At 37.8% G+C, this 25,593-nt stretch overlaps 2 protein-coding genes across 3 annotated transcripts in view; one reads left to right on the top strand and one right to left on the bottom strand.

Annotated features, from left to right (window-relative positions):
• Nucleotides 1–2,252, top strand: part of FLT1 (fms related receptor tyrosine kinase 1) — a 99,052-nt gene extending 96,800 nt beyond the window's left edge. The window contains exon 30 of the mRNA XM_009483856.2: nucleotides 2,048–2,252. Within this exon, the coding sequence (XP_009482131.2) occupies nucleotides 2,048–2,252 (205 nt within the window). The remainder of the gene's footprint in view (nucleotides 1–2,047) is intronic.
• Nucleotides 2,253–5,476: 3,224 nt separating this feature from the next.
• Nucleotides 5,477–25,593, bottom strand: part of PAN3 (poly(A) specific ribonuclease subunit PAN3) — an 84,569-nt gene continuing 64,452 nt past the window's right edge. For both annotated transcript variants that reach the window (XM_075711829.1, XM_009483853.2), the window contains 7 exons: nucleotides 23,152–23,317; nucleotides 22,617–22,704; nucleotides 16,454–16,593; nucleotides 15,503–15,632; nucleotides 12,442–12,506; nucleotides 11,582–11,720; nucleotides 5,477–8,410 (listed from right to left, as the gene is read on the bottom strand). In XM_075711829.1, the coding sequence (XP_075567944.1) occupies nucleotides 8,270–8,410; nucleotides 11,582–11,720; nucleotides 12,442–12,506; nucleotides 15,503–15,632; nucleotides 16,454–16,593; nucleotides 22,617–22,704; nucleotides 23,152–23,317 (869 nt within the window). In that variant the 3' untranslated portion in view covers nucleotides 5,477–8,269. The remainder of the gene's footprint in view (nucleotides 8,411–11,581; nucleotides 11,721–12,441; nucleotides 12,507–15,502; nucleotides 15,633–16,453; nucleotides 16,594–22,616; nucleotides 22,705–23,151; nucleotides 23,318–25,593) is intronic.

The raw sequence follows: 25,593 nt of genomic DNA on the forward strand, positions 1-25,593 counted from the left end.
ATCCACCCCTTGTGAGCTGGAACAAGCACCTCAAGAGCCGCAGCCAGCCTCTAACCTCACTCTGTTCTTGAATCTGTCAGGAAAGCAGCAGTCATTTCCTCAAACAAATTATCCCAATTAAAACAGCCAGACACAGTTTCTAATTTACACTCCTAGAGTGGAAAGAAGAGAGTCCACAGCTAGAGAAGCCTTTACTGACTGTAAGCTCAGTCTCAAAATGAAGCCTGACTATGGATGCCAAAACCCCGTGGGCTCCCTCAAAGCTCTCTGTGGGAGTGCGTGCCCAGGTACAGCAGTGCACTTGAGGTAAAATTAATAGATGCAGCTCTACTGGTATAAAGGTTTACTAATTAAAGTAGAACCCAAGTCTAGCTCACAAAAAAATTCTCAGGATGCAAAAGCCTGATGATGAATGAAAGGATCAAAGCATGATGATTTTAAGGCTCATAACTTCACACGCACATTCCACTCTTCCCAGCCCACAGCTCCCTAAGACTCACAATTACAATGCAAATCACAGAAGCATTTCTCTTTAAACCCATCACAAAAAGTCCATTGAGTCTGTGACTAACCTTGTCACATCGTTATGGAATTTATCCCAAGGCAATTACTTCTCCATTCGCCAACAGATGCAATAAAAAAATATGGAATGCATCTGCAATCCTCATCATGAGGGCTCCTCCTCATGAACTCCACCCATCTACAAACAAATGTAATGGGGTGGTCTTCTTGGGAGAACCCTCCAATTTCCTACAGTAGGACAGAAGACAGAGACCACGCTCCTTAAAAAGCACAGAGGCTTGTGAGTTAAAGACTGAAGAAACTGTGACACCTAAGAGAAACTGTTACTTCTGCATTTCCTAATCAGGAAGGGCCCTGTGCTACCAGTTCTGTACTCTACTTAAAGATCTAACAGTGCAAATTAAAAAGAAAAGCAAAACCCTGGGCTCCAAAAGCCTCAATAGATGTTCTGACTGTCTTCTCTGGAATTCAGGATGAGGGCTGCCAATGTTCCTGACCTTATAAACAGAGAGGGGTCAAGTGTCCAAGAACTTATAAAAAATACAGGGTATGGAATCTAATTTTAGGCATTGCGGTCCAACATACATTCACATTAGGATTTCACATTTAATCAATGATGGAAAATGCTCTGGCTTGTCCTTTGTCTACAGATAAATCTTTGGTATCTAAGTTCAGTGGTGTGCAAATTCTCTTTGCCTTAACTTTCTTCATTATTGAAAGAGCCCTTTTAAGCACTGCACATTCTGAATACGGGTGAGAAAGTGCTGCAAGGCAAACGACGTCTTTAAGAGTGACTCAGCTGAGAAGACATTAAGCCTCTCTTGTAAAGGGTATCTTATAAAAGCCAGCCTACAGGATAACTGGTCCTTTGCGGGACAGGAAAACTCTAATTCAAACCAGCAGTTCATGTCTGCTGCCAAGAGAAGCCTAGAAGAGGAGATATCCAGACCTTGTGCCCTTCCCCACAAACATCAGCCATTTATCTTAAAAATTCATCCCAGCATTAGGCTTTGGGCACACCTATGCTAGCAGCAGCTTTCTGCTTTTGCCCCAAGGCTTGAGACCTTTCATTACTTCACTCCTGCTCAAAAAAAAACCCCAGTTCCCCTGGGAAGAGCATTTAAGTGTAGGGACCCTATAGGAATGCACAGCCAGACACTCCACACTACTCTGCCCTGCAATGAAGTTTCCCTCCCTAGCACCTGCCACAAATGAGCAGTTAGAGATTAGGCTGGGCAATCAAGTAGTCCCTGTAAGTACCAAGACTCTAATACTTACAATGAACACAAGCACCTTAATAGTGATGTTCAGTCTCAGCATCTCTGTTCAGAAGGGGACTCAAGGGGGACACGGGAGAGCTCTTTCAGTCCTCCGTTCTGCTCTCCCATTGACCAATCCCATCTACATCAACGCCATTACCATCATCTGAGAATAAACAAAGCTGCTTCTTGTGATGTGGCTTTGCTCAAACCATTAAACACCCGTGCATGTTAAATATGCTAACAGTGATGCTGCTCTGTTACAGCGTGAAAGGTGCCAGCAGGAGCAAGGAGTCGGTGCTTTCTGGAATAACCAAGCCAAGAAGCTTCTGCAGTTTCAGCTGCGACCATCTCAGTGACTCCAAGCGAAGATATACGTATGGTAACACAGTGCTGGAGAAAATGAAAGCATGCCATTCTCCCCCTCCTGACTACAACTCTGTCGTCCTTTATTCTCAGCCACCCGTTTAAGTACTTCTAGGCCAAGATTTAAATATGCATTTAATCCAAAAAGGTTCTTCTGAAACACTGTCAGTTTAAAAACTTTGACCCAAATAATTTTAATTATCCTAAAATTTAAAAAGATATCATTGGCTTAGTCTCAGTGATCCGCTTTTCTACAGACTGCAACAAGCATATACAAAATATAGCAAAATACTAATGCTTAGGCCTTGACTTTCCCAAATGCTGAACACCAACACCTGCCACTAAAATTGCCCAGCGCTTCTGAAAACCTGGACGGTCATCATTACAAAGAAAACCAGTTCGCTGTTTGGTCCCTGGCAGCAGGATGGTATTTCATGCTCTGGTCACCCAGCCTCTGTTCAGGCTCCGGTGCAGCACCAGTGTCCTGGTCAGGAGAAGCAGCTGGGAGCCTTCAGGAGCCCACATCAGGCACTGGGGAATTTGCACCCTATTGCCGGGGCCTATGTACTGCTGGAAAATAAAGGATTCTTCAAGAAGAGAAAACAAGAAACAGACCACGCTCTACAGTTTTTAGTGAAAACTCTACTTTGAGAAACTTGAGGAAAGGCTAATGCTCCAGGGAAGCTGAATTAGCTAGCTGGGGATGGGGCATTATACGGCTCTTACTGCTTTGGATGGCAAACACGGTAAGGAGTCTTGCAAAGCAAGAATTTCAAATTTGTGTTGCAAAACACAATTGGCAAGGATAGAGGAGAACTAAGATCAGAGCCAGCGCTGCAACAACGGGGAACACCGGTCAATTCGGTTTGGACAAGCCTGCTGAAATCAAGTAAATATTCTTGAAGTTTTGCACTTTGTCAGTATGCCAACACACACACTGGAACCAAACCACAAGCTAGATATCTTAAAGCCAAGCTCTGTCCATGAAACCTCATGGGCCTTCTAACACTGCACTAATTACATTTTATTTATGGGAAACTGTCTGAAAAGACAGGATGGCTACTAAATTGCATATATTTTAAATGAATTGATCACTAGAGAGTTTGAGGAGATTAGTTCAAAATGACAAGACGATCTCCTCAGAAAGTTAGGGCAGCTTTTCTATGAAGACAGTTGAATTTCCAGGTTAGTTACCAGTATATGTGTACAGGAATAAAAATGTATCATTCATTTGCAACAGACTTTTGTATAGCATCTCAGAAAGGGCACGAATGTTCTTTGTTCGAGAAGCATAAGGATGCACCATCCCCTTTCACCTCTGAACGCAACATTAAAATGAGAGTTGCCCATTTAACACAGTCGCGCTGACACCTTCCAAATCAACAACTACTACCCAATCTCAGCTTCTCGTGGTCCACTATAAATATATATTAACTAAAATGCTACGTATTATATGGTTCTGACCTCTTAAAACTCAGCTTAGGAGCTATGCCTTTAACCCACTAACAGACTTAAAGGCAAATGACCTTTTACATACTTATAAAGAAAAGTGTACTTGGATATTCAAGTAAAAGAAATATGTACTGCTACTTCTAAGTATCAATGCTAGATCTTCTTGGCCAAGAGATCATCAGTTTTAAGTATCTATTGCACTGTCTCTTGCTGGTAAAGTATATTTGATCTTGATCAAAACAAAAGAAAATTTCAAGAACCATTTCTTAACTCCAATTGAGCAAAAATACTTATGGGATGGATGCATCTCAAAGGAAATGTTTGCACAGTGTAAATATATAAATAAGCTTTTTGTGCATAAATATTTAAGAAAACTGGACTACAAAGAGTACTTTTATATGAACCCAAGTTTCTTCAGATGTGAATAACTCTTATTTTGTCTTGCATTTTCTGTCTTCATATAATGTATTTGACCGCTAAATTCATATAATAAAGTTTGCTTTTGAAAGAATCGACAGAGTTCTGCCAAAGTAGTTAATCCAGTGTCAGAGACTGCTGCAGCAGATGATTCGGCACTGGGCAGCACTAACACATCTGGCAAACAATCCATCCCATGGGCCAGTTTTGTGAGCAAAGTGAATATGGAATAACTGCATGGGAAGGCACAACTCTCACACAACAGAGTGGATACGGTGATGGATACTCGTACAGCTCCCTGTGTGAGTGAAATCCCCTAGATTCAGCATATCTCAGAGTGCTTACTGCTGTCTAGAGGCAAAGAATTCAACTCTACCTCCGGGAGAGGCAAGGTTTAATGGCGGGGGAAGAAAAAGCAGCCCATTGACAAACACCCATTCAACTGCCCCCCACGACCGGTTACTGCTGCAGCTAGAAGATCCGGTACAGACAAAAATACATGAGTTAGCACCTTAGGCCTGGTAGATGCTTTCTCTTCTTCAGAGAATCTCCATATCCCCACCCCATCCATCAGAAGCTGGGGATGCTACCTCCACAGTGATGTTCAGTTGAGTGCTCTCTGCTCATACAGCATTTTATAATCTGATGGGATCTCCGAGCCCCACTGCAGATAAACTGCACACAAGTGCTAGAAGGAAGCGGAGATGAAACTTTCTCTGGGGAGGCAGAACGTAACGGGATCACCTACTGCCGCAGGAGCTGTGTGGCTGTTGCTGCACATTACTCAGGAGCAAACTGGAGACTAGGTAAGTGCATCAATCAAGCTTACTGCAGCTTATATAATAAAATTGCTAAACCACTGCAATTTAAAGGATAATGACTCCATGTTAAATGTATGCAGGGAGTATCAACAATTTCACATGGATTGCACAAAACTTCACCTTACATAAGCATGATCTGGATTGGATGGGTGTAGGAGATTTTAGCCCACCAGTAAATCATCTCACCTTTGCTGGTTAACAATACAGAAAAATAATTCTGGGAAATGAAGCTGTCAATGACTGCACATGCAAAGTCTCAAATTAATATACTTTGTTATTGGGCAAAAAAGCTCAATAAACATGAAAGTAAGGGTACTTTAATAGAGTTTCAAAATTAGGGCTTGGCTAGTAAAGCAGAGCTGATCTGACAGAAGTAGATGGGACTTGCGAGTTAAGGAAATGTGTATTGGTATGATTCTAGTCAACATCATCTGTAAGTTTTAGGATGTCTGATACACTGTAAGTGGCAAGGACTAAATGCACTTTGTGACTCATGATTGTTTAAACTCTCTATTGCAGACAGCGTGAATACAAAAGAAATATGATAGAATCAATTCCAGCACCAAAGTTGAAAAGCCCTGTATCCAACTTCAGAACGTCACATTGTCAAAATAAGGCCACATTATTTCTGGTATTCTTTATTAAAAATACTGCTGTACACATGAAGAATGAAAACAGGATTAAAGATGAGTAACACATATTGGGATCATGACATTAGAACTTAACATACTGGTGCTTTTTAGGGGAAGCAGTTGACACCTGAATTACTGAAACAAGGGCAAATCAAAAATACATAGGTACCCTCAACAAAATATTTACAATATAGTAAATACAGCAACAGAATTTAAAACAGGTACAAAAATTAAAATGACCAACATCAGATGATTTCAAAGGTTGTCCCTTCTGTGCTTTTAGCTGTAAAAAATAGGAAGGTCAGAATTAAATTTCCCATCTGGGAGGGCACATCCTGGTGGCTCTTCTTTTTAAATACAGATACACAGTTCTTCCTATGAATGGATCAAACTACAACTTTAGGACAACCTTCTAAATGGAATTAAAATGGGGTAGAAGGGCTCTCCCCAAAAAAACACCCAAGCTGAACTTCAGACTGTTCAAATCATTCCCAAATACGGACCAAATTAAATAAATAGAAAACAAAGCTCAACTTTTTTTTTAATGTATTACCTGACACCAAATATTTTCTGGCTGACATTATGTATGAAAACTTATTAGCTGTCTACCTTTTTATTTTTAAACCAAGTCCTGAGGTTACTAGGGGCTGAAGCAAACTGACATTATGCAAATACACACAGGTTTGCAATTTAGACATGTCTTGCAGAGGGTGGTTTGCTGGTCTAAAAAGGATGAGAATTCAAGCCCTATTTTACCCCTGCCTTACACTTTCACAAAATATTGGTCCACAAATTAAATTTTCAAAGGTTCCCAAACCCCACAACTGAACAGATGATCCCCTTTCATTTTCAAAGAAAACAATACTGGAAAAAACCTCAGCCCGCTTATAAATTAAGCATTTCATATTTCTTCTAGAATACAAGTACTTCTTTTTTGTACAAAAGAATTACAATATGATTTGTCAAAAAACATATAAAAGACAGCTGCTCTTCCTCAAATACATGAGCTAATGATAAAAGACTGTTTTGCATGTTCACTTTTCAAAGTTCCTGTTCCTTTTATATTAAAAAGAACATTCTGGCAACTGTTATCGTTTGAATATTAAACATTATGTTCCTTTTAAAATTCATTCGATCAAATGCAACAATAATCGATTTTTAAACTCAACAACTGATGCTACCTAATGTGGATTCAACCACATTTTCTAAAATGTGTAAAGCATGTCCCTAGTCTTCAAAGCTTTCGATGTGAAGAGAGTTGCTTTTTCTTGATGCAAGTCTCAAGGCGGAGAATCATTTTAAAGCTTATAAAAGTGGACAGAGAAATATTAAAAACTTCTCTGAAAACTACAAATATTGAGAATTATTAAAATTGATGTCAGTAACATCAGTTGCAAGTGCTTAGAGTCTGTCCTGACCTTTTGAGTTTCCACATTTTCTTCATGGTGAGCACCCAGTGCTATTAAAACATTCAGTGCTGGGAAAAGATACAGTCTTCACTACTGCTTTAAGAAAGGAAATTCCTACATATTTGGCAGTCTTCAGTATCAAAGTGTAGGTGTTTAACTAGAAATCCCATGTATACCCAAGTTTGGAGACAATCTGCATGTCCAAATATTAGAAAGGTAATTGAGGAGGAAAATTCCAGACTTTTGAGACTGAATTACTTCAGGAATATTCGTATGTTGAGTATTATCAAAAGTAATATTACTTTGGGCTAAGCAGTGACTGCAAAGGCACAGCAGATCATTATCCCTCCAGATTCAGGCTGTAAAACTTGAAAAGCTCTTGATGCCAGACAACTGCTGTGTTTAGTTAATCTTCTTTTAACAGTGTCTTTGTATCTGTATCCAGTGTAGCGTACCATAATAAAGCTGTGGTTCAAAGAACAGAACTTTATACAAAAAATTATACTGTAAATAACCTAAAGTAATACACTCCTGAAATATCAGGCATTTAAACAATTTCTTTAAAAAAAAACTATTAAAAAAATTGCATAAATGTAAATGCTTCTGACTAGCAGGAAAACGTACAAACAGTTTTTAAAAGGCGCTGGTTGTGTTTAGAGCAAGTTTGATATGCTCCTTAAATTGTAGATGTTTCCCATTATGCTATTTTTGTCACTTTGCTTAGACAAAGTTTAAAACAAATGACAGGGGACTTTCTTTTCTTTTTTGTCAATTCACCGATACTTCACTTGACTGGTTTTAAAAAGTTTCGTCTTCTCACATTTCTTTGAGCTAACAGTGGGTGGCATACAGAGCTTGCATACAACACACTTTTACAGAGGTTACAAACTAAACGGTCATTAATAGAACACCATTTCTATTAAATTAATTACCTGGTCCTTTATGCTATTCTGGGTGCAAATAATATCAAAAATGAATAAATTTTGCTATATCCTCAGTGACAAAAATGTATCCCAGAAATGTCCTTTGCAAAGAGTTTCCCTTAAGTATACAATGTGGCAAAACTTCAGAGATCAGAAAAGTCTTAAAAAAATTAAAATTAGTGCATATACAAGTGGAAAAAATAAAAGCAGGAACATCATGCACCTGATGTGTTCCTTAATCTAAAATAAATTCTTCACAGATAAAGCCTCCAATGGCAGCCTTAGCTCTAGGATAAGTGAAACATTCTTCCCTTCAAGTAACAGTGTACCTGACTGAAGTGCAAGCAGCTTTGCTCATCTCCTGTTTGTTTCCCAAATGTGAAATGAGATGACAACAACAATTCAGCTGTAGTGCAATTTGCTATTGGTTAAGTTCCTCAGCAATGTCCTGCATGCTTTCAGCAAATACTACAACTGACCATTTGCCGCTGCAATCAGTTCTTGAAAAGTATTTTCAAAGCAGCGTTTTAAATCGCTGTAAGTTACCACAAGTACACTCTTCTCATCTCTGGAAATGAGGCTTATTTTTTCTGGCACACCAGCATCTAACTGTAACAAGAATGCAAAAAGATAAAATAAAAGAAGTGTGAAAGAAATGGCAAAACATTTCCCCAATAACAAAAGCAATCAATTTCTTGGCAAGTACATTGTTGTGGTGCAGTTCAAATCTGCTAACACCACAGAAAGGAAGGATCCGAATCACACCACAACAACGCACCTGCCAAAAAATCGAGACATTTTGGTCTTAACCTGATGGACATTCCAGACCTTTGGACTACGTTACCATTGTTTTCTTCCTTTTCCATAAGCTAATAATCCTGCAATACTATCTTCCCCTGTGTAGAAAGCCTAGCAAGATTTCCACATAGCTCCTAATGAACAAAACCATGTTTGACATTACATTTGCACATAAGATCCACAAGCCTCCACGCAGGGTAGGTAAATTACTTCTTGCCCACTCTAAAATGAAATAATGGATGGACCAGTCCCAGGTAGTCTGAAAACCAGTAGAAACCCAAACATCACATTTTTGGCAGTACTGGAACCAAACTAGTTCCTAAGCTGTTATAGTACATTTCATCCCTTACTCAAAAAAAAATAAAACAAAAGAAAAACCAAACACCACCAAAAAAAAAAAAACCCCAAAGGAGAACAAAAAACCAAACTAAAACAAACCCCAACAAAAACACAAAACCCCAAACAAACAAAAAAACTAACCACAAAATCAAAAGATTACCTAGTTATAATCCATAAACAAATAGATAATTTGGGATTAAAGATTAAAGTCTGTTCCACATTTGTTTTCATGTTTTGTTCCGACTTCTCAAATTCAATATTAAAAAATTGTATGTTACACTATGTACTTTAAAGATATACCACTAAATCCTAATTTGGAACAGAGGAATATCCTACTTTACATACTGAAGTCCCTTCCAACACTATATCTTATGTTCTCCTCACTTTGCAAGAACCGTTCATCAATGGAGAATTGTCAGACTCCCTTATAATGCAAAACTTTCACAGCTCTGTTTTAGTTGATCTATTGATATTTCCACATACTTGACACTACAAACTTTCTTGTTCCAATACAGAAGGTGGGGCAGAGACAAGTGGGATGTAACACTATTGAGACAATCTTTGGAAATACAGCCCCAGCAGGATTAAATAAATGTACTATAATGTTGTACTGAATAACAGAAGAACAATTAAATTTGTCACTGAGATGTTGCACTAGCTGCTGCCTGGAGCAACACAGCAAGTTAGAAATTTCTTGCATCTGTCTTCTAAAATCATGTTCTGAGCATAACCTTAAAAGCTGGAATCTCCCAAATTTAAAGTTCCCGCTTTGTGATTAGCTTCGGAAGGACAAAAGCAAGCCAGTTAGCTTTTAATTCCTGTAGAGTAGGACAAAACCACCAGTCTCTTCCAACATTGACTACAAAATATTATCATGATTAAGGTGTTTGTGAAATATTGCCTACTGTTCCCATTAGCACCATACAAGAAATCAGTGAATTACCTTAATGAATGTAGGATATGGAAGATCTGTATTAAGAAAGCCACACAGCTAACTAGAAACATCAATATTTATGGCTTGCTTTCTCTCCTCCTGTGGAGGCATAAATCGGTATCTCAGCTGAAAAGATCCCCAAAACACCACATTGAAAAAAAATTTTTTTTTTTTTTAAACAATAGAGTAATTTTCATTCAAAAGGGATGCTTTTGAATGGTAGCAGGAAAGCCCAAATAACCACTTCTACTAGTGCACACTACAGTTTTGGAAATGTTTTTTAGAGTGTATTTCCAAAGTAGAGCTCTGTAAGCCTTACGTTTTTTTGTGTGCTGAGCCCACAACCACAGAAGAGAAGAGCCTCTGTTTAAAAAGGTAAGCCATGAACATTTATAGAACAAGGCATTCTTTGACACCATCTCTTACCTGACCTACGAATTCAGGACTGTCCCCTCTTGCTACAGTACTGTACAGGTCACTGCTTTCAAATCATGATGGCATTTCACTGCCTATTTGAATATCAACATGCTTTCTTTTTGATTTAGCCTCAATCCCTTTAATGTCCTTTTTAAAGTGATTACAGACACCAACCAGAAAGATAAAAAGGAGGTTAAAGAAATGCACAGCAGTGGTCTAATAGGAGATTAAATGCCCTGATAACTACAGTTAACTCTTTTTCTCAATTAAGTCACTTGTTACATGTCAAAGTATCTGAATATATTAAATTTTTTCTGGAAGAGAAAGTTGGCTATCCTAATCCTAGAAAACAAAATACCAGCCACTGAAACTGTATATTGTCAGTGTCTGCATCACCATTCTCTATGGAGTGAGTGAAATGACCAAGCAGCTACCAAAAAAAAAAAAAAAAAAAAAAGTAAGTAGCATCTTAGTCTCCTATGAATTACTGAAGTTTGGCAAAACAATGTAAAATAAGTTGAAAACTGATCTGCCAATAAAAAAAAATCAGCTCATGTAATTTTTTAGTTTATGGAACAAGACAAGTTCTACAGCTACTGAAGATCTTGTGGTCTCTCACACGTCTCCCGCTCATTAATCATGAGAGGGCTCAGCTAAAATTTTGCTAGTGGTGCAGCTCTGGAAAACTGCAAATAACTTTGTTAAATCAACCTTGGAAAACAAAGGGCTGGAGAGGCTAGAGAAGTTATCAGAAGTGGACTTAACATTGTAAGTCACAGAAATTTTCCAGCAATGTCACAGATGGTAGGGATTTTGCACAAATTTCTATTGCAGTTTCCCCTCTTGTCTCCAGCTCTGGTCAGCACAGTTTAGGGTATGGATCCTCTTGCCTTATGACTATCCTCTGTGATAACTATATCAGCAGAAAACTCCCCCAGTTAAAGGGGTTTTATGGATCCTTTATGCTGTTTTGAAAGACCAGAGTAGCATAAAGGGACCAGCATTGCTTATCCACAGTATTCAATGCCTTCTAGGATGAAAAGTTAATACTGTATCTCACGCTGTATTACTGAATTCCAAGTTTGAATATTAATGTACTGAGTTTATTTAAAATATCCATAAATGTTTGAATATTAGCTTAGTGAATACATTGTTTTCATCCAAAACAGGGGGACAATAACCATCAGTTAAACCAACAGAATTAGGCTGCCAATGCCAACTTGAAGTGGAATATTATTTTAAAGAAAGTTAACCCAAACTAATTTTTAAAAGCTAACCCAAGTACAGTGTACCTTGTTAAGACATGAGATAATGTGACTGAGGTCAATCCAAGGAGTACCCGCTTCTGTCACCTGATGGAAAAGGTGATCTCGAAAGAGCTTTAGTAAATACCTGTCTCCAGTTTCTGACCACGTTGGGTCCTTCTGAAACCTGGAGTAAAACAAAGGCTTATATTAAAGCTCAGAAAGTTAAATAAAAAAAATCAAACCCCACAGGCATACATGACTCTTCAATCTAAACCGAGTAATCTTACTGCTCTGCTAAGCTACCTGTTATAATCTGCAATTAAATTACAGTCTCCCCTCTGCCACAAACAGAAGATAACATATTCAGAGTTTCTCAGCTGAAGTACCTGAAGCTAATGCTTACCAAAGGCCCACAAAAAAGTAATGGAAGAAAAAAAAAAAGAGTTATCTTCAACAAGTTTAACATGTAAACATTAGAAACCAGCATTACAAACACAACTCCAACTCTATTCAACAGGATGGAAAACAGACCACAAACACTTCATTTTTACATAGCAGTTGATAAAAAAAAAGCTGAAAATTAACTAGCTTAAAACCAGTATCTACACCATTTTCTACAGTTACAGCAAGCTACGGATTTCCTCAAAAACTATTGTCACTCACAAGAGACCACTAAGAGAAACCATACTAAAAAAACTGAAGCAACTTTGGCATATCTATTTGCGGCCTTCTCTTCTCCTTTATTTAAAACTTTGGTCAAAGTTGCTTATCTTATTTTTCCTCAAGGCTCATTTCTTGAGGGGCAAATATGGGGAAAGTGTTTAGCTTAAATTTACGAGGGAAGAAACCTTGCATTGCAAACTGGCTTTTACATACTCTACACTACGAAAACAAGTATTTCTTACTCTGGTCTCTCATTGATTGTTCCCAATTTTGCTAGAAGCCTAAACAACCTTCCATTTTGCACCTCCTAGAAAACAAGAAAGAGGTTATTAAAGTTTCTGAAACATAAAATTAAGACACTTACTTGCAAAAGATATACAGCAGTAATGCCAGTGAAGCACTATTAATTACAATGATTTATTTATTCTAAGAATAGGGTATAATTTTTCCAGAAAGAGATCAAATGCATTATAATGTGTATCGGTAGCCCAATGCTAATTTTTGCACTTCATATTCAAATTGTAATGTGGAGGTTTAACAACTAATGACTCCTTGCTGCCCCAGCAGGAACTGGATCAGGCAATCCATTTCTCTGTGGAAACATAAGTCTAGTCTCTTGCCAGCCTATACTTACAGGTATGTTAAAATATAGTAAGTTAAAAAAGCATATGCTAATATATATACACAGAGTTATTAAGACCTGCAGAAGTATATGGTATAATACCTTATTTCAAGTAAAGTTGAGAAGGAACATAATCTACCAGATTTGGTTCTCAGAAATGCTTTGTAGGCCTTTATTAGTAAATATTTAGCAACAATAATATCAGACTAACATTTGAATTACAATTGATTCCAAATATAATTTTGAAAGAAGTTTTTTCCAAAAAAAGCTAGGCATTTTTAAGTCTTAAAACAGTATAAATTCAGAGCCCTTCAATGACAGAGACAAGGCAATGAGAACAAGCTCACACAGAAGACAGAACATCAGAATTATAGGTGCTTAGAATACGTGCAATTGAAAAAAAAAAAAAAATCTATTTCACACTTTTTTCCTCATCAATTAGGATACAGTAAAAAGAGTTACATCCTAGCTTACATTACACTGTGGATTAATCTTTTGCTTAAGTATAAGCTGCTCAAAGCTGGCAGGAAAAAAAGATTCTCTCCTGATATTATTCATATTCTCCAATGGCCCAGCTCTCCAACATTATTCATGGTAAGCTGCATCTCATTCCATGCATGGTCATATTGATTTCAAGTGAGTTTAGTCTGAAGTAGATTACTGTGCACAGCTGGGTAAATAAAGTAGGTCAAGGTGACAATAGCTTGACCTCAGACAACCTATGGGTTGCAAGACTTCTATTACCAGTCTAAAAAACACACAGCAGAACAGCCTGCATCACAACTGTAGCTACACTTAGACATTCACAGGGAAGACTTACCTTGTCTAGCTAGCACAGGTCTATACAACCTCCAAATATTTTTTTGGTATAATTTTGGTACAATTATTTGGCCAAATACACAAAAGCCCAAACCACATCTGTGTGAATGCCACTGCCTTGCAGATTCCCAGTCAATGGTGACACAGTTGAGCAACAACACTGGCACTAAGTCTCCAGGTGGCCGCCCTGCAGGCTTGGTAGCCTGTAAGGCAGGGAGCTTTTCTACAGAGTGGATTAGAGGACTTGAAAAACTGGGGCACCGAATACCATGACATATAGACAATGGGAATATTAAGGTGAGAAAGGAAAGGGATAGAGCAATGGGGTCACTGCTGTGTGAAAGGTGTTATGGGAGTAACAAAATATTCATGGCTTCAAGAAAACAAAGTTATTAACTACATACAAACCACCTCCAGCATCAGAAACCCCTAAGCTACAGATGACTGTGTGCTTGGAAAATACAAGGAAAAACATCACACATGCTAGTCTTGTTCTAATATGCTCCCCTACCCATCTGCTTTGGGCAATAATGAAGAGAGGGTACCAGGTTAGACTTAAGGGATACTGTAGCTCTGATGTTACTGAGGACGCAGTAGTACAAACAAGTTATAGTACAACAGCTAATTAGCAACTGCTATTTATCAGTACCAGGTAAACTAAACAGCTATTGCCAAACTGAGGTCTATGCAACAACTTGGATTTGTAGTGGCTCTGCTCACCTGCCAGTGATAAACAACTGCTACAACCAACCTGACTGAAAATGCTGATTACAGAACAATCTCCATCTTTGTTATGGGAAAAGGTCCACCTGCCCAAATTTGTGCAGGTACATTGGGCCACCTTAACAAGAAATGATCATAAACATCTTCAGAGCAGGAGTAGTGGTTGACTCTGATAGAGTAGGCACCTGTCATCTAGAGCTCTGCATCCAAAGTAGATATCGCCTTGCTCTTCTACAGCTCTTTGCTTCTGATAAGATTTCAGTATTTTTCACTAAGGAGGGAGAAAACTCTTACCCAACAAGACAATGGTGGAGAAATTAAGAGAACCAGTCCACCAGAATCCCAAACATTGGTCTACTGCCTCTTAAAAAAAAATTCTCAATGAGGGCATGTAATGGAAAGGAGCCACAGGACTTGACTAAATCCTTAGAAACTTAATACCCTGTTCCACACATCTTTAGTACCATGAAAGCCTTCTGTAATGTATCTCAGTCTTGTTAGAAAATCCTGTAACCAGTGGCTTCTGATGAGCAGACACCCTTTCCTGTTTAACAAATACACACTAACATGGGACAAAGTACATATTTCCTTTATAGCTAGCACTTGATACCTTGACTGAACTTGATAGACTAACCAGACCCCCACAGCAAGAGGTACATACTTCAGGGAAACTGAGGATGGCAACCTCCATGGTCTACCATTCATTTGGAAAGGAAAACGTATGAGGTAAGTAAAGGGACACTGGAATCCAAATCTATCCAAGAATTTAAAGACAACATTTGCTGCTGCATAACCTCTAGCACAAACTATATGATCTAGTGCATGATGACATACATGGCCTTATTTACTCAGAATACTACTTTTTAACCATTCTATAAAGAACATCTTTTCCCCAAGACTGCTGGTTGGACAGGAAGATGTTACTTTCGTTAAAGCCCAGCTGAGGGCATCCTAAAACTAGTGATTCTTGGAGGTTTTGGACTTTCAATACCTTGAGCTCAGAGTTCTCAAGTCTGCAGGCAGATTACTTAGGTTGCTAAACAAACAAAGGAAAAAATGGTAGAAAACATTCCCTCTTAAGGTAGAGCTGTAGGAATTATGACTATAGGCCTTCCTGTAGGAATTACTAAATGATTTACCTTTGCAAGGTCTTCCTCTATAACATCATTTCGCATTTGAGCAGCATCCAACTGAGTATAGAATCGCGCACCAATCATAGGCATGATATCATTTACACTGCGAAGCCTGTTTTGGTCAGTCAGCAAATACCTGCCAAAATATGCCCACCCCCAAAAAGATTACTTAAACATGCTGCAAATCCCAGAGAGATCATCCTATTATGATTTTAGACATCATTGTCAAATAGTTACATTTAATACACAAAGTTGACAATCGCAGCGTTTCTTAAAAAAAGGTATTAACAGAGAAAACGTGTGTTAACTTACATGTGTACATCCAGTCAGTTATTTATACAAGATAGGAGTGTACTTTCATGGAACTGTGCAGCTCACCCACTCAAACAGCAAGAGCATACTCAAAAAGAGAGAAGACGCTAAGATTCAGATTGTCATGCAATTGTTTTTAAAAAGAGGGAAGGGACAGATTTCTACTTTTCCCCTCTTAGGCTGCAAGAGGAGAAAGGCTGAATATACTAAAGAACACCACAAAATAACATGCAGCCAAGAAAAATTAGCACTCAATCCCTTGGTCAAAAAGGCAATGTGCCTATTTCTCAACACCTTCTGAAACTGTAAGGTAATACTAGCATATTGCTATGGTAGATAACAGGCAATGAAGCCCAGTATTGAAGACAACTTAAAATGCTTGCTTTGTTTAAGCTCCTAATTCTTATTAGGAGCTTTAACAGCACTTAAAGCAAGGACATTGATTTTATTAGATACACCATGAAAATACACGCTGTACAAACAAATTTTAAATTATGGTTAATGATGCATTGACTGTGCATACAACTCAATGACAGTAGTTATACCTGTAATCTTACTTGCATCTAAAAATATTATTTGACATTTTAATTTGTATGTTTAAAAAAAGTAGTAATTTCCTTTAAAAGTTTTATTACATAAACTTACAAAATCAGATTCTTCAGATCAGAGGAATAGTTGATTGTCACCAGTTCCATTGCTTTCTGCAAATTCTCTCTCTGAATTCCTGACAAAGAATTGCAAGCCAAAGCCAACACAACTTTCCCCAGGGAGATCAGATCTGCTTGCTAACAGGGAAAAAACACACAGATAAGATTCCTAGCATAAATATTACCTATGGTACTAGATGGTGTTTAAAAAGAGACAGTTCTTCAGTAACCTTAGAAGAATTTGAGCAACTAACCTAAGTGCTATTCAAGTCATAGTTCAATGACTGTTCAAGTTACAGTAGTCAAAATGTACAGAGGAAAATCTGTCCTGATTCCTAGCAATTTCTAGGTACTATATTTATCTTTGAGTGCTTAAAATTTACCTGTTTTTAGCTTAAGGATAGTACCAGAAAGAATTCTTGTGTAGAGAACAGAAGCTCTGCAAAGAGGTTCTCTTAACCACCTACCCTGCTTGCTCCTGACAAGTCAGGGAGTTGGTGGCAAATAGAGCAAGTCCTCTCAATACAACACGCAGAAATAGCTATCAAGGATTATTTGTGAAAACAGAAACATCGTTTGCTGGACTCATATCTTATCACACTGGAATCTACACTAGATTCCAGCAAACACTGTTTCTGTTTTAACAAAGAGCTCAAAGATTTTAATCTCTGACAGCCAGTGTGAAAAGATATAAACTGCCTGAAATAACTAGCCAGGAACAGGCCTGTATGGCTGACAAATTGAGCAGCATCACATTTGATGAAGAAATCCTTAGGGTTACTGAACACTTTCCTTAAAAGTAGAACCACTCTTAAGATGAATGCTGCATACAGGCTGCTTTGCCACAATAGAAAGTTCTGCCGATTTTAATAGACAGCCACCAGACATTATTTTGAAAAGCTGTACCAGATTTTAAAGCCCATCCCTAAAAACAGGAGCCTAATTTAGTAGCAGACAATGACATTCATAGCAAAAGCTGCCTGATTCTTTCCATGGAAAAGATTTCAGCTGCATATAACTTGGCTGAAGTTGAAACACCTGCAGCTTTCCATGCTGGATGCCAGCTTCAGACTGAATTTAAGAGTCAGCGAGACACACAAATTTAGTATTTTCCTGACTTTTTTTCCTGAGAAAGATATTTTTTCAAAAGTAGAAAAGTGAAAGCTACTAATTATCAAGAAAGTCAGCTCCACAGTCCAGAGCAAGGCTATGCCATTCAGCAGAGAACACAGTTGTATAAGGAATACACCACCTGCCATTTCCGTAAGAAAGCCTGAAAAGTTGGCAGCACTGCAACGTTGAAAATTGTTTAGAATTTGGCAGCTTTAGAAAAGTGCTGTGATGGTGAACGCATCTCAGCCCCTCACAGCTCTTCCACCCAGAAGGGTAACCATGTTTGCTGCCTCTGGCTGCACTAACTGAGCCACATCTCCCAGGTGTTGAAGGACAGAGTAAAGAAAACCTTTCCAGGTCTCTCAAATGTCCCCACTGCTTCCATATCAAGTTTGATTAAGCAGCACAATTAAAACATGGATATGCAACATGGCAGAAGTTAAAAAGCATGGTACTCTGGTAGCTAATGAAGACAGAAACAGGATGTGGAAAATGAGACAGAAATAAGGACAAAGCAGTGGAGAAGGCAACGGGACTGGCATTTGCTAGACTCGATTTCCTACGGAACCAGGAATTCCTGAGTATCAGCATACCTTTGTACTTTGGTAAAGAGAAATGAACCTGAGCAACAAACCCCATTTTGGAGGGAACCCACTTGCTTCCACTACCAAGTAGTCAATTCGAGCAGCAGAGGACACTGCTATAGTACCAGAGAAATCTTGCTGATGCAGTATCTGTACAGAGACATATGTCACCCGACTGTGAGAGACTGAAAGAGTTAATGTCTCAAACATTGTGGTGAGGCAAGTTAAGGTCTGCACAGAGACAAGTTAAGGTCATGACACTGACACAATGGCTTTTTTTGTCCCCTCTCTAAAAGACTTAGAAGAAATATGTAAGTATTTGTATTAACCACAATCTTTCTTCTTTCTGCAGTCCCCTACTTTATGCTTAATACCTTCCAACTTTTAGAAATTCATAATGATGTATCCTATATAAATTCTCTATCATCACACAACCCAAGACACCGAATACACACAACTTCAGACAAGACCCTATGAAAACAGTCTTCCTTTACATAGGTGTTTTCATAATACAGATTGCATTAGATTTTAAAAATGGTTGAGAGTCTTACATCAACATCAGCCAGGAAATTCTAAATTCAGGCTTTTGGGTTTTTTGACTGTTTGACTCATAACCCTAATTTTTGTTTGTTTTGCAAATTACATCTAATAGAAAAACTGGCAGAGACGATGCAACACACCAATGCAGCCTCAAACCCACACATTTCAAATTACAGCCAATGCTTAACTTGTCTTAGTTGCAAAAGTGGCTTGGATTCATCCCACTAATTTTAGGAACTTCAACTTCAAGCAATTCAGTTAAGAGTCTGATCAATTTAAGATATCTGTAATTCTGCAAGACAATTAAGATTTTGAGTGAGCTGAATTGCTCTCCGGAGGTGCCTCACTATTCACTGACAGCCAAAAACCTGAAAGAAAATGTTATTACAATGCCCAATGTTTGAAGTTTTACAAGTGCACAAAGACAGGCAGTAATTTTCCTGTGTGATAGGGGAATCATAGAATATCTCAAGTTGGAAGGGACCCATAAAGATCAGGATATATGGAAGTCAGATTCCTGTTTTAGGAGAGACAAAACTACCATCCACTGACAAACTCTATCCATGCAGGCAGGGCGCACAACTTCCCAGAAGCTGGGGCACACCATCCTTTCTACAAGGAAGCAATCCACATAAGCCTATTAAGCCCTAACCTCCCCTCTGAAAACATCAACAGATTCGGCTCTTCCTGCTTCTAGGCAGAGAAAGGTTAAAGGAGGCACACAAGAATTGCTAGACCTCCTTGGAGCAGGGACACCAGAAATAAATGTTGTATTCCTGTATTAGCCTTGCTAGGGCAAGGTACAGATCAACATTAGGTATGATCACTTCCCTGTCTATATGCCGTATCGTGCTTTGCATGTATCTATGGACCACACCAGTTCCTTTTGCCACAGACCTGCCAGAAGACTTTTGCTATGGTAACTATCAAGAGTGACTATTATGTCATACTAAGTTGATTCTCAATTTCAAGGAAAAGCTTTACACCTTTTAAGTACATGCTGCCTTTTGTTCAAAAATGTACCTTGCATGCAACTAATGACCACTTAATTAGCAATTCAATTAATAACTGTAACCTGTACCAGCCTATCTTTTTATATCCTGAAAGCTTTGCTAGTAAAGATTTTATCACCATCATCTAGTTTATTGATAGAAACATTAAACAGCATTAGACTAAAAAACAGCCCCTAGGAGATAAACTCAGAAACAGCCCTCTTCATTAATGTCTCCCTGTTATCAAATTAATTTCAAATACGTCAGTGAGCAATTTAAAAGTTAATTGAATAGGTACCCTTTCTCTTCTACATAATTTTTTTTTGTTTAATATTAAAATGGCATGTGCTACTATGCCAAATGCCCTGGAGATACCTCAGCTTTTTATACACTTGGCCTTATCAGCCAGACATGCAAACTAGTCAAATAAATCTTATTTTTTTGACAAGACCCATTTTCCACAAACTCTTTGAAACTGACATTACTTTTTTGTTTATTCTGTTCCACTGCTTTCCTTGGATCAATATCAGCTCATCCACTCTAAAATTCTGTGGAGTCACTTATCCTTTTAAGTTCTGGAATTGCACTTACAAGTACCTCCAAGTTCCTAGATTTTTTTTTTTTTTTTTTTGTAAAGTCAACGTTAATACTTCAGATGCCTCTTCAGCTTGTTTCTTTAAATTTGGGGAGGTGTATGTGAAAGTTACTTCAGTTTGCTAAATGAAAAATATTTTCTTTGAGCAAATGTTACCTTATAGCCCTCATTAAATCAATAGAATTTATGTTTCATATGGAGAGGACTCACCTTCATTTTATTCCAAATACAGAAATATTTATTAAACCTTTCTACTGTTTCCTACATCACCATTTACAGTTTTCCTATCTGTATCCTGTAACTGACTGACACAAGACTTAAGGATCAGGGGTGGGAAGTGATGTGCTGGAATTTATATAGGTTTAACACCTTGTTTTTAATGCAAGTGGCCGTATTTCATTTACTTCTTTTTAGATTCCCTTATTGTTGCCTTTATTTAACTCTTAAATGATCATATAAATTAATGTGTTTAACACAGATTGTAAAGAACAATTGCATCGCTTTTATATAGCCCCTCTCTGTTCTGGCCAAACTCTTTGCTATCTATATTAACAATGGGAAACGGCCAGAAAGTGACAAATGCTAACAAAAATACCTTCCTCCACTGAAGACAGCAACAAGGAAATGCATATTAGCTGGGCAGTAAACCAAGAGATAACCTACATTTTTAACAGTCACAGGAGTCCCAGAGGAATTCAGGAACTGGGTCATGGATCGAGAGGAAAAAGGACAAGCAGCAGCTGTTATTTTGTAATTTTATCTGGCTAGGGCAAACAAAAGGTAGAGGATGATAAATGACTCCTGAATTTCAAGGAATGAACTCAATCCAGAAACTCTGAAGGAACAAAATGGATAGTGAAAGCCTAGTCCTTCTAGAGGAAGCAACAAAAAAGAAGGCAATATGGTATTTTCTAACTGCAGTTTAGATCTTCCGAACTATGCATTTAAGAGTACTTCTTTTCCGGTTTAGCAGTGATAACTGAACAATTTGGATACCAAGAATGTATAAAACATGCAAAAACATCCCCCCTAAACAAAACTATGCATTACCAAGCAAGTTAGTTGCCAAGTGTTGGGCTGCTATGGTGGTAAATGCTTTTGACAGATTCATGTACCTGCAAGTATTTTTAGATTTGTACCTCCAAGTATATTAAACATTTTGTCTTAAAATTCCTTGAATGTCATAATATCTCGGGAGGATCTCTTTCCCAGCTGCAATTAAAATAAGTTTAAAGAAATATTTAGATTAAAAAAAAAAATATCTCATTACATTTTTAGGCATGGAATCCCTCACTTGCACGTATTCCTATCTTCTCTCAGCTGTTTTCCACTAAATGATTACCAAAAGCCCACTGATATGTAGCTGTGCGGGGGGGGAAATCCTTTGGTGTACTCTGAGTACACTGAAAATTGATTTACTGTATCATTCAAAAGAAAAAAGTTGCTATGTTCTAGGACATGGTCTCCAATAAGCTAGTTTCTGCCTGGCCAAAGTTCAAACATTTCATTTATTACTGGAAGACTCTGAATGAGCAATTTTCTCACAGTGAATAAGCTCAATTAATGAAAATAAATTAAATCCAACTCCCTACTGTAGTCTTTCACTCCCAGTACAGACAGGGTATGTGATGACTGCTGAAGCAATGTACTTTACCCTGAGGGGAAGTTAGGGAAAGAGGCACTCCTGTACACAGTGATGCTCCAGATGATTGTGGAACAGTTTTTGTTAAGTCTAAAGGGATTCTTCTTAATTCAGGAATTATGCAGAGTCCACACTTCAGAGAACGTCAGGAGAGCACGGAAAAACTAGGAGCCTAAAATAAAGATACACTAGAACCTTTTAGGAGTGAGGAGAAGGCCAAAGTGAAGTTATTTAAAAGATCTCGTACTCCTCTGTAAACAGGTATTCAATACTTAGTTATTTTTGTTAAAATAACAAAACAGAAAGCAGAGTAAAACCTGTTATTGAACCATTACTTTTTGCTCTCTAACACTAAATCTAAGATTTTTCTTCCCCTTCTTTTAGAAATTCATATTTCCAACTATTTCTGACTTTGTTTGTTAAATACTAGTAGTTCAACCTGTTTGGTGAGTTTGCTGAAATTTTAGAAGCAGAAGATAGCAAAATGAGCATTTACATTTTTAAATTAAAAGCAAATTTGAATAATACATGGCAGAACCAAGATCAAATCAGGAATGAAAAAAAATACAGTTATTTAGAGATAGATATACTGGACTACAGTTTAATTAAAATACTTGTCTTCGAAAACGAATCACACTGGTTTTCAGTACTCCCCATGCCAAGTCACCAGCCTAACTATGGTGTTGCTGTCTTACCTGAAACTGAGCCATTAATGCCAGTGGATTATTTTGACTGTTGTCAAATGTCAAAACGTCAAAGATTCCAACACAATTAACTCGTAACCTTTAGGAACGAGAAGAGAAAAGGAAGAAGTGTCATTAAATTTTGTCAGTTACTCAGTTTTTCCTCTAGCATTCACTGAATGCTTTGATATGACAAAAATGTTGTCAGTACTCAGAAAATTACTATGAAGCAGAAAATACTAATTTTACTATTCAATAAACTGCAACAGACAGTCTTCAGTTTACAAATAAATCAACAAATTTCTAAATTGTCAGTAAAACTGAACAGTACTTTGAGGATAAATGCATAAGCCTTCCCAAAACATGTTTAAAAAGAACTTTAAAAAAAAATTGTACAAGTTTTGGCATGTATTTATTTTTAGTCTCATACCAGTTAAAAGTAACAGAACTTTCTAGCTAGACTTCATTATTTCCCTAACAGATACACAGTCAGCAGCTACCATGAACACAGATCACAGTACACAGTGAGGGTGAATGCTTTCATTACCTTGTTTTGCCCGTTACTAGAATCTTTGTTGGATCCATAACTCGGCATGCCAGTCCTGCTGTATGAATGGTCCGTAACGCAGAGCTGAGCTGCACAATATATGCCCATATCAAAGACTCTGGAAGCAATCCAGCATGCTGTCGTGGTAGAGGTCCATCATGCTGACCTAGAAGCAAAATGTTGTAAGCATCAACAAAAGGCCACTACATAAAATTAAAGTTAGCACATTTTGAATTATACAATTCACATATTCATTTCATTCAACTCTTAACAGTCCTTGAAAGACTTATCTATTATGCTTTAATGGTTGGGGTTTTTTTGTTTGGTTTAGGTTGGGTTTTTTTGGAAGGACACTACAATTCATTAGGCATTATTAGTTTCACACTCACATTCAGGAAAACCATGCTGATTTTTAAAGTTTAGGATGAATAATCACTACAAAAAGAGCACTGGTTAGAAATTGCTGGAAGTGGGTGGTACATCAAAATATGCAGGTACTTCAGAAGTAAAAATGCCAGTATTCTGAAACAACGAGCGTGTACCACAATAGCTGCAACAGATCCTGGTTTACCTCCTTTATTGTAGGAAGGCTTACAAATTAAACACTGTCTATCATCTGATAAGAAAAAGTAACAAGCTAGTTTCAAATTACATGGACAGATCAGACTGGAAAATTTGGTAGCTAAACATCACTGAACACAACTTCACATATGTTCTGCTGTGACCCAACTCTCTGACAAGACATCACTGCATGACTCCTGTTCAATAGGCCATATGAAAGCAATGCTTCATTCCCCTTCTAAATGGATTTGTAGTCCTCCTTTCAAAAGTAAAACTCTTTGCAAACACAAACTCAAACTCTACATTGCAAACTGTTTCTGAGTAATACTGAGCCAGAAATGAAAAAATAAAGATACAGATAACAAATGTTATTTTTGGTAAGATGAGTGTTACACAAAGAAGTTGCTACTGTTTGTGTGGCATGAAGCTGAAGTAAGAGAAGAAAATACATCCAGAGTAAAACCATGCTTCTCAATTTTACAAAACATGACAGGCGTTTCATGAGGTTGCCTCAGTACTGATTTTTGCTAATTTTGAGACCAGTAATATCATCAGTATTCAGTAAAATCATGTAAGCATCCGATTCAGTTGTAAACTGACTGCACTACTCTCCTCCAAATGTTTGTTCCTTGTCTTTTTATTTGTTTTTTTTTTTTTTTTTCCCTCTCCCTACAGGAGCATATCAACATCTGTGCACTTGCTCAAAATAAGTTTGTGTGTGCGTGTGCTTGCATGTGTACACACTAACACAAACATATATATGCAAGAGTTAAAAAGTGAAACAGATTATTGAAAAACTTTTACTTAGAAATTTTACTGATTTGGGGGTGATGTGCTGGGTATGTTCCCAGCTTCCATTTCTGAGCTTTTGTTTGTTTTTAAACTTTAGTTCATTTTTCAGGTTTAAGGTGCTTTGGTTTAGATTACAAAGATCAAGACACTGACTCCTTTAAATAGCAATAAGACTGGCATGTCCACTGCAGGCTGAATATAACGAGATAGTCTCTGTTTTTTCTGGCCTCCTGATGAATCATTATGCAAATCACTTCCCACAAACCAGCATACCAGAAGTCTCACATAGCAAACTTTTTTCCCCTCATGATTCTCTCCTTCAGCATGACAAAAATTATGGTGATATAAAATGACTGAAGACCTATATCCTCCTTTATTAGTCAAGGCTCTTTCTCTAGTTACTTCTTCCTATAGAATAGACTTTATATTTGGTAAACAGCAATGTGTGTGATGTGTTTAACAGGAATGTGTATGGTCAGTGTAAGACAGAGTTACATCTGCATGAAACAAATACTGCCAGAACAGAAATGTTGCTGTAATATCCCAAAGAGAGAAAAAAAGCCAAAACTTGTGGGTTATTTTTCTGCATGCAACTTAAAAACAACAGCACTTGCCACTTGATTTCCAGATAAAGGCAATGTAACCAAGAGAATATTCAACATATGCTGAAAAGCTGAAAGGTCAGAGTTCAACACAGCTTCTCCCCCTCTATCAGAAGATCTCAATCAAGCAACAACATTATTTTACCACTGGAAAGACTCGCTTGAGGCTACAGCCGAATCTAAGCTGCTGCTTTCAGGCTGGTTGACTGCACCCCACATTCCCATACACTAAAGGTACAAGCTAAAACGGTGGAAGAATCAGTTTTGAAATGCCTTCTTACATATCTACCTGTTCAAACCAAGTAAGATTGAAAGCAGTTCAGTTTGTTGCAATGTTGACTACGAAGTATGTCCCATGAAGGCCCATCAGGCCTGCCACAGATGGCACTTGAGCAAGGACCCAAGGAGACGAAACCCAAAAGCTCACTCTTCAGGCAAAACACAAAAAGCTTTGGAAAGCTTTCCTAAAAGAAGCTAATGGATACTA

Source organism: Pelecanus crispus, chromosome 1, assembly GCF_030463565.1.
Source record: "Pelecanus crispus isolate bPelCri1 chromosome 1, bPelCri1.pri, whole genome shotgun sequence".
Lineage (NCBI taxonomy): Eukaryota > Metazoa > Chordata > Aves > Pelecaniformes > Pelecanidae > Pelecanus > Pelecanus crispus.